The sequence below is a fragment of the Tarenaya hassleriana genome, unplaced genomic scaffold (genome assembly GCF_000463585.1).
Source record: "Tarenaya hassleriana unplaced genomic scaffold, ASM46358v1 Cleome3, whole genome shotgun sequence".
Lineage (NCBI taxonomy): Eukaryota > Viridiplantae > Streptophyta > Magnoliopsida > Brassicales > Cleomaceae > Tarenaya > Tarenaya hassleriana.
The window spans coordinates 7,512,526-7,522,693 of record NW_010966177.1 but is presented as its reverse complement, the minus strand read 5'-3'; the positions used below and the strand labels follow the sequence as shown (position 1 = coordinate 7,522,693).

Here is a 10,168-nt window from a genome sequence, read left to right as displayed (position 1 = left end):
GAATGCGTGTTACGAATTTGACCAGTGTTATGAGTTGATTAGTATTACGATGAGTTTGACGAGTTTGATCAGTTTGACGACTGTTTTTACCATATAATACACGAGTGAATTAGTCCAAATATGAATTGATAATGTCATTACATGCACGAACATAATATTATGACTCATACGTCTGTGACATCATTGATGTACTGACCGAACCTACCGAACATGATTTTCTTTTTTCGAGTCTCACCAGATCTAGAAAATCGGTTTTGTTTAGACCTTCCACTTACTCGTTTTTCTTCCACTATAAGCGACAATACCACTACATCTACGTTTATTGGATGAGTTTCTTGGAGCAAATTTACCAAAAAATCGTGCTGGAGAAGAGACATTCAAGAGAGAGAAGAAGAAAAACTCGAAGAGAGAGAATGCGATGTATGGCGGGAGACAATGATAAAGAGGAGAGAGAAAATAAGGATAAAAAAATAGATCTATATTTTATTTATTTTAGTATATTATAATATTATATAAATAAAGGAAGGGTATTATAGGGATTCTATATTTATAAGGATATATCTGATGTTGCCGTTTTCTTTTTACTGTGCGAGGGTATGGGCTGTAAGTGAAATCGACATTTAAGGGTATTTTTGCAATTGCCCCCATTCAACGATCAATGTAAACCCTGGCAAAAACCTTTGGTCCGTCGTCATCCTCCGACCAATCTTCCTTTTCCGATTTTTGATCGAGAGAGAGAAAGAGAGAATGCCGCTCGGGGAGAGAGGAGGTAGGAGAGGAGCGAGTCCAGGTACTGCGGCGTGGAGACAGACTTCGACGGCGATGTCCCTTCTCTTCTCTCCTTTAACATCTCCACCGGTGGCTTCGATTACGTCCTCGCTCCCTTGGTCCCATTCTATCTCTTCTTCCTCCGACCCTCTCGTTTCATTTTTTGCTTTTCTTTTGTTTCATTGTGTAATCATTCTGAAGATTTTTAGGAATGTGACGCTTCGGAATTAAATAAGTTCACGAGCTCACTGTATTGACGTTTGTGCTTTCGAATTGAGTCGTGATTCTGACCACGTTGTCCACAAATTTAGTTATTTCATGGGGGTTTCGGTATACACGTTGCTCTTTCTTGGGCCCTTTTTGAAATGTTGTTGTTATGCAATGCAGATGAACCCTTCTTACAGGCCGAGTTTGATGGGAGGAGATGGTAAGGACACTCAGGTTCTTCCGGTTGCTGGGTCTGACTAAGTGTTGACACCTTCACAGTGGAGCAGTCATGTTGTTGGTATGATGATTTACAACTAAACGCGGAATAATATTTTAATGTCTAATTGTTTTAAGGAAAATAATTAAAACGGGCTTAAATTTGGGAGGGGCTCTGGTCGTCAATGAACAACACAGAGTCACGTGACACTCACGTGCGTCGACGTGAAGGCGAATTTGCTTTCCTTTCTCGGAGAGAAAAACTGCCACAGACTCCAAAATCAAAGGCAGCGGGAGAGAGAGAGAGAGCGCGCAATCAACGTCGCCATTTCTCCTGCAGTTCACGAAATTCGAATATTTTTGTGTTCTTCAGAGAATTCCAGATCAGGAGAAAACCAGGCAAGTTGACGACGACGATTCTTGGATCCCGAGGAAGGAAAGAAATCCGTGTTTTTCTTCCAAGTCTCTAAGGTTGTGATGACTCATGGATAATTCTGTTGTTTGCCATTTTTTTTCAGTGGTTTTGATAGTGGAGAGGTGGTGAGGGGGGATGGTTGAGGAGCGGGAAAGTGCGGTGGTTGAGAGCGGCGAGCAGAGGGATTCCGGCGTCGCGACGGCGGACGCCGGCAGAGATGGGAAGAAGAAGAAACATAAGGGGTGGTTTTCTCGCCTTTGGGACGGGGTTTTTAGGATTCGAGGCGATGATTTCGAGAAGAGACTTCAATATATCTCCAAGGAAGAAGCAGCGGTTCTGTCTAGGATGAAGCGCCGATCGCAAACATGGAGAAAGCTCAGTAGAAATCTCATAGTCTTCTCCATTTTCTTTGAGGTCAGAGATTTTCTTGCAGTGGATGAAACCTTTCCTTTCCTTTGGTAGTACTCAGGAGGATAGAGTTGAATTTTGATGTATTGCGTTGTGTTTTTGTAGTAAAATCCATACCCTTCAAATGGTTGTTTGCTTGGGAGGACTGAGTTCATGGGAATGATATGATATCAGAGCCACTGTATTGCTTGTTTCAGGTTATTGCAGTGGGTTATGCAACCATGACAACAAGAATGGCGGCCATGGATTGGAAAATGAGGACATTTCGGATCTTGCCCATGTTTCTTTTACCTGCTCTGTCTTCTCTTGCATATTCCACAATCGTCCGCTTCTCAAGGATGTGTGAGTCTTGTGTTTTTCAATCCTTTTAGGTGCTCGTTTTGTGCAAAGTCTTGGCCTCTCTCTGTAAAATGCAGTGTTCTACTTGTTTCTAATCGTGCCTCTCTGTCTAAAAACGATTGTGTAGGTGACCACAGAGATCAAAAGACATTGGAAAAGCTTCGGGCAGAAAGACAGGCCAAAATTGACGAGCTTAAAGAGAAGACCAATTACTACACCACACAACAACTTATTCAGGTGAATTAGTAGTAGTCTTTAACAATGTTCTATCCGTTTATGTGGCCTTTGATATCTGTTTTTTATCTGTCTTTTAAGCTCGCTTAATTGTATCTCTGGTTGTATTTCGATGTATTTGGCTGTTGCTTTTGTCCTGGCATAACTGTAATGTAGTTGCTTACCATCTAGAGCTACCACTGGTAGTTAGTTAACTTCCTTTGTCACGATCAAAGTAGCAACGGAATGGGTTAGTCAAACGATTATTTACCTCATCTATGGGCTAAAGGGTGGCTACGGATTAGAAGTTGAGCTCGTGTTACAGGAAGAATTCCTCATAGTAGCTAAACTGAGTTAAACTGCAAATTCTTTCTAAAAAAACAACAGCAAGAAGAGGGGGTTTTGTAATTACTTCCTACACAGTTAGCATAGTTTTGCAGTTGATTGAGGAACCCAAATGAGCTATTATGCCAATACATATATCAATCCTTTGGTTTGATGCTAATGTGAGTTGTTTGAAACAGAGATATGATACTGATCCAGCTGCAAAGGCGGCGGCTGCAACTATCCTGGCGTCAAAGTTAGGCGCAGATTCAGGCTTGAAAGTATTAGTAGGAGATGAATCCCGACTTGATCCGTCCGTAGGCAAGAGCCATGACATGGAGGTGATGCAATCACAAGGGCTCAGACATCGGAAACAACCTAATACTAACACAAGACCCAACAGTGCCAGGACCACTCCTCCAGCTCATCATTCTGATGACGAGTCTCGGCATTCTGGCTTAAGCGAGACAGAACACAACCAGCACATGGTGGTTGAACACTACAGTCCTCAGGGATACGCTGCTCATGACGGCGGTTGGATCTCGCGGATCGCGGCTCTTCTCGTGGGCGAGGATCCCACCCAATCATATGCTCTCATCTGTGGCAACTGTCATATGCATAACGGTGAGTGAGCTGCTTACAGATTATTTTCCGTGAATGGCATGAAATAGGGTAACTTAGAATTGGGTTTGATCTCGAACAGGACTTGCCCGGAAAGAGGACTTTCCGTACACAACATACTACTGTCCTCACTGTAATGCCCTTAACCAGCCGAAACCTATGGAGGAGAATGCTTTGTTGAGAACGGCGGAAAGTGAAGTGATCAACGATAGAAGCGGCTCTCCAAGCGAAGGCCGAAGCAGCCCCCCGGTGGAGGTGAACATTCCAGAGATCAAGGAAGAAGCTGAAACTCTGAGCTGATGACGCTCGGGTTTGGTTCAATATTCTAGAGTCATTTTTAGGCTTATATGAGGTCTCCTAAAACTCGGTACGGATAACGAATTCACGGGTTATTACGGACTTGAGTCACGATGTGTCAAAATGGTCGTACTAGTCACAATGGTCACACTTGAAGGGTGTAACATGTTTGACTAGTCTAAGCAAACTGGTAAAACTGGTCACACCAGTCAAGTGGTCATACTAGTAAAGTTGTCACACGATCACACTAGTCAAACTGATCACGAAGTAAGGTGGTCATACTAGTCACACTAGTTGCACTTGAATGGTGTGACGAGTTTGACGAGTCTGATAAAAATGGTTAAACTGATCACATTAGTGAAACAAAACTGAAAAATATATGTTAATTTTCTTTTTATAGGTTTCTTTTGTATATGATTTTAACGATATTCACCATGCTTATAAGATCACAACAAAGTGTTATCTTTTTCAAATCATTCGGTCTCTAAAAAATGCTGTAACAAATGAAGAATGAACATATTTTAATAAAGAGTCGCAGTTTCGACATATTTTCCATCTTCAATGTGAAGACACATGAAAGATGGTTTCGATGTCTGTCATCTTACACCGCGCACTAAAGCTGGAAGGAACATGAAAGAATTATAGTTTATTCTAAAAGGTGTACCCATTAGATATTCGATCATCGAACATGCAATTATCTCTGGTCTAAACAGTGAAAAGTATCCAAAAGATTGGAATGCAGGGAAAACCAGTTTCTGATGAAAATATTTAGACCTTCTAAGGTGACTATATCAGGAGCATCGGAGAAGTTGCATAACACTCCAACCCAAATGTGGAGGACAAAAAAAATTAGCAATATTGATTTTATTAGGCGAAGTAGTAGACCCTATATACAACTTTGAATCTTTGAAATTTAAATTTAGACCATCATTTGACTAGTTCGACTCGTTGCACCGTCAAACTTGTCAGAGTCGTTGCACCGTCAAACTCGTCAGACTCGTCAAACACGTCAAACTCGTCAAACATGTAAAACTCGTCAAATACGTCAAACTCTTCGCACCCTCACGAATTTCACGAATTTATCATTTCCACACTATGAACATGTTAATAAACACCCTATATAAAAATTTTCATAAGTAAAAATTAATCGCAGTTCTCTATATTTAGCACATTGTTTTTAGAGAAAATGACATTTCCTATACGGATTTAGCAAAATGTGACATTTTCATATACGTATTTTTAATTTGACAAAAAAACTACACTTGAAATTCAAAATTTTCCAAATATCTACATGAGTTGTTAAAATTACAGTAATTACATACATAATCATCATTTTCGTTAAAATTTTTTGGATTCTGTTAACTAATATACTAGTTAGGTAATTACTGTAATTACTATACATATCAGTGCATTAGTTAATAGAATCTAATTTTTTTAATAAAAATAATAATTATGTATGTAACTACGGGTAATTTTAACAATTCGTATAGATATTTAAAAAATTTTGAATTCAAGTGTAGTTTTTTGTCAAATTAAAAATACGTGTATGAAAAGGTCATATTTTGCTAAATTCGTGTAGGAAAATGTCATTTTTTTTTACAATGCATGTGTTTTCTCAAACGAAACTCCAAAGTTCTAGTATACTTTTTGTAACACATTGGTTTAGAATAGAATATATTATTTTTCATTATGATTTATGAATAACAAAAATACGTTAAATACGTCATAAAAGTCCCTATACACCATGTTGATCCTTCAAAATGTAATTTCGACCACCGTTTGGCTGTGTTGACTCATCAAACTCTCGAATTTGGTGAATTTATCAATTCCAAACCATAAAAATATTAATAAACACCCCATATAACAAATTTCATAAGTAAAAAATAATCGCATCTCTGTAAATTTAACACCTTATTTTGTTTTACAATGCATGTTCTTCCAAACGAAATCTTAATGTTCTAGTACATGTTATCTAATATATTGTCCTAGGGAAGAATTTATCATTTTCTCGAATGCTTTACGAATAAGAAAAACAAGTTAAATACATTATAATAGCCTCTATACACAACGTTGAACCTTCGAATATAATTTTAATCACCATTTGACCGTGTTGACTCGTCGAACTAGTCAAATTAGTCAAATTAGTCAAACTCGTCAAACTCTCAGATTTGGTGAATTAATCAATTCTAAACCATGAACATGTTAATAAACACCTCATATAACAAATTTCATAAATAAAAAATAATCGCAACTCTCTAAACTTAACACCTGATTTTGTTTTGCAATGCATGTTCTCCAAACCGAAACTCTAATATTCTAGTACACTTTATGTAATACATTGGTCTAGGGTAAAATTTATCATTTTCTCGAATGTTTTACGAATAACAAAAACACGTTACATACGTCATAATAGCCCCTATAAACAACGTAGAACCTTAGAAATGTAATTTCGCCACCATTTGATCGCGCTTACTTGTCAAACTAGTCAAACTCGTCCAACTCTCGGATTTGGCTAATTCATCAAATTCAAACCATGAACATGTTAATAAACACCTCATATAACAAATTTTATAAGTAAAAAGTAATCACACCTCACAACTCTCTAAATTTAACATCTTATTTTATTTTACAATGCATGTTCTCGCAAATGAAACCCTAATATTTGTTGGTTGTAATGCTCTAGAATGATCCGTGATATGACATTTTGACTTTGTATTGATTCATTGATTTATGAATGCGTTACATTCCCGTTATATGATTGGCATGTTTGTTATATTTCGGCATCCTTGAATCATTATAGAATGATTCTAAACTCCATGGTCAGTTATCATTGTGGGAACAATGATGAATTAAGACTAGCATGAGGTGTGATTGATGCATTGGATGCATATCACAATCATGGGTACTCGTTGTGAACGAGTGACTGGTTGACCCGCATGAGATTGTCACATGGACAGAGTCATGGGATCCTTAGACCTGAGATGTCTAGAGTATCTGATGTGAGGAGTGGCGTGTCTTGACTGCGTCAAACGTCGTCTTTAACCGGATGATTATAACGGTGTTGATCAGATACGTTCACGAATCATATGGAGATAGTAGACATGCAATATGGGACTTGTCACCTCCTTAACAGGAGAGATATCGCTGGGCCCTCTCGTGGAAGTCGGACTCTGAAAATGCGTGGCCACGCTATAGATGAAGTTGCATCTATTTTATTAGTCGATTTGCCAAGACGAGAAAGCGGTTGAACTTGAAGGGTGGCTCACACCATGCCCTTGTTCAACTTATGATATCGTGAGATAAAGGATCAGAACTCGAGCTGTTATTGCCTTGGTTAGATCACCTCTAACTCAATTCAATGTGGGTGGTCATGGCGTCTTGCTAGAGGCTAACCATGACTTGTAGATCGAGAATGGTTCTCGAGGTTGCTGCCATTGCGAATGGGCCTACAGGGTCACACACCATTAGGGATGGACTTATATGTGAAGTTTCGGAAAGGAAGACTTGGATTTGGTCGGAAAATCGTTTTCGGATCAAATCAGAGTGTCGGAGTGTTTTCAGCCTTCTGACTCGGACCTAGTCAGTATTTGACTCGGACCGAGTCAGTTCCATGCGAGTCGAAGCCCAGAAAGTGTTTTGGGCTTGGCTGATGTTTTGACTCGGTCGAGTCAAAGTTTTGACTCGGACCGAGTCAATACTAAATGGGCCGAGTCAAGAGTTGACAATGGGCTTGGGCTGATTCGTTCTGACTCGACCGAGTCAGAGTTCTGACTCGGACCGAGTCAATACTCGAAAAAAGTCTCTTTTCACAAGGATTAGGGTTTCTATCTTATAAGGAGGTGTTGGACGCCGTCCTAAGTAGAGGATTGACTTACAGAACCCTAAGACAGATCTAGAACACAAGAAAATCGTTTCTTTTTGAATTTCTAGTTCCCGGGATTCGATCCCAAGTCTTGGAAACCCTATTCACTTCACAGATCCTAGCAGATCAGTTCCAAAAGCGTTTGGAATCCTTCCCGTCGGTGTGGATACGTGTAGAGGAGCTGTATTTTCAGCTCTTGGTGATTAAAACAGCCCTGGATCGATTGCTACTTTCAGATCTTCAGGAAAGAGGTAAGTATTCGATTCCTACGGTGATATACACGATTGAACGGGGTTTTACGGATGATTTTGGTTGCGTGTGACGTTTGACTAGGTTTAGATTATTCTTCCGCTGCATGAAACCTAGTAAACCAAACCCTAGATCGATATGATCGCATGCTAGGAATCCGTAGCAAAACCCAACAATATTCTAGTACACTTTATGTAACACATTGGTCTAGGGTAGAATTTATCATTTTTTCGAATGTTTTACGAATAACAAAAGCAAGTTAAATACGTCATAATAGCCCCTATACACTATGCAGAACCTTCAAAATGTAATTTCGATCACCATTTGACCGCGTTGACTCATCAAACTCGTCAAACTCTCGGATTTTGGCGAATTTATCAATTTCAAACCATGAATATGTTAATAAACATCCCATATAACAAATTTCATAAGTAAAAAATAATCGCAATTCTCTAAATTTAACACCTTATTTTGTTTTACAATGCATGTTCTCCCAAACGAAACCCTAATGTTCTATGCACTTTATGTAACACATTAGTATAGGGTAGAATTTATCATTTTCTCAAATGCTTTACGAATAATAAAAAAAAGTTAAATACATCATAATAGCCCTTATACACAACGTAGAACCTTTGAAATATAATTTCGAACACCGTTTGACCACATTGACTCGTCAAACTCTCCGATTTCGCGAATTTATCAATTCCAAAACGCGATTATGTCACCCCATATAACAAACTTTATAAGTAAAAAATAATCGCAACTCTCAAAATTTAACACCTTATTTTATTTTACAATGTATGTTCTCCCAAACGAATCCCGAATATTCTACTACACTTTACGTAACACATTGGCTCAGGGTAAAATTTATCATTTTCTCGAATGCTTTACGAATAACAAAAACACGTTAAAACGTCATAATAGCCCCTATATACCATGTTGAACCTTTAAAATGCAATTTAGACCATCATTTGACAGCGTTGACTTATCAAACTCGTCAAATCCTGAAACCCCAAACATGAAATCCCCAATGGGTGTTACGAGTTTGACCAGTTTTATGAGTTTGATCAGTATTACAAGTTTTACGAGAGATGATCAGTTTCAATGAGTTTGACGAGTTTGATCAGTTTGATGATTGTATTTACAATGTAATACATCAGTCAATTTAGTACAAATATGAATTGATAATGTCATTACATGCACGAAAAAAGAATATCACACCCTTGGCATTTTTACCTTTTCCTTTCCATTCATGTTCTCCACTTGCATTCATTATCCACTTGCCACCGTATTTGTAATAAATAATTGTCATTCTTTGATTACATGAAGTCATTATGCATGTACAAAATAAACACAAAATGGTGATAACTGGTTTGACGAATTTGATCAATTTGACGAGTTTGATCAGATTTCTGAGTACGATCGGTTTTACCAGTTTGACGAGTCTGATCATTTCTATGAGTTTGACTAGTTGGATGAATATGACCAGTTTCACCAATTTGACGAGTTAATTTGGTCAGTTTAACTGATATATATGTTACATTTGACTCATCTATATCATATAAATCAAATATAAACACGAAAATTAAAAAACACTAAATGCAAAAAATATATATCGAATTTAAAAACTTACCTATAAACGATATCTATGCTTATTGGATGAGATTCTTTGAGATTTCATTTGTTTCTCACAGCGAATTGCCGGAAAATAGCACCGGAGAAGAGAAATTCGAAGAGAGAAAAGGAGAAAAACTCGAAGAGAGAGAAGCGATGCAGGCGAGAAATAACGATAGAGAGGAGAAAGAAAATTGTGTAAAGTAGATCTACATTTATTTATTTTAATATATTATAATATTATATAAATAAATGAATGTAGTATAGAGAATCTACATTTATAAGGGTATATATGATGTTGTCGTTTTTTTTTCTGAGCGAGGGTATGATCTGAAGTCAAATGTATGATTTAAGGGTATTTTTGCAATTGCCCCTGTTAGATCGCAAGACCTCATTGGTCCTGGTTTGGGTGGATTTGGATCAAAGGAAGAAGAATATTATACCTATATATATATATATATATATATATATATATATATATATATATATATAGAAATAAAAAATGTTTTTTATTTCAAAAATCTTACCAATACTTGACATGCTGCGGATCCTCTAGAAAGAGAAAGGTGCCTTCGGCAAGACACGGGTGGTGTATGACTGTCGTCAGCTCGTGCCGTAAAGTGTTGGGTTAGGGC

The 10,168-nt window shown here is 37.9% G+C and overlaps 1 protein-coding gene across 1 annotated transcript; it reads left to right on the top strand.

Moving 5' to 3' along the window:
* The first annotated feature begins 1,425 nt into the window (after nt 1-1,425).
* LOC104819916 (uncharacterized protein At2g24330-like) lies at nt 1,426-4,203 on the top strand. The gene is made up of 6 exons (XM_010550211.2): nt 1,426-1,590; nt 1,710-2,020; nt 2,212-2,356; nt 2,481-2,590; nt 3,091-3,514; nt 3,594-4,203. Exons 2-6 carry the CDS (start codon nt 1,742-1,744, stop codon nt 3,809-3,811), a joined length of 1,176 nt encoding a protein of 391 aa, XP_010548513.1. The 5' UTR covers nt 1,426-1,590; nt 1,710-1,741; the 3' UTR covers nt 3,812-4,203.
* Nucleotides 4,204-10,168: the final 5,965 nt, after the last annotated feature.

Bases quoted from the DNA above. Each gene is read 5' to 3' on its own strand.
- LOC104819916 (XM_010550211.2), top strand. From the start codon at position 1,742: ATGGTTGAGGAGCGGGAAAGTGCGGTGGTTGAGAGCGGCGAGCAGAGG. The intron at 2,591-3,090 runs GTGAATTAGTAG...TGTTTGAAACAG, and splicing joins CCACACAACAACTTATTCAG to AGATATGATACTGATCCAGC. The intron at 3,515-3,593 runs GTGAGTGAGCTG...GATCTCGAACAG, and splicing joins CAACTGTCATATGCATAACG to GACTTGCCCGGAAAGAGGAC.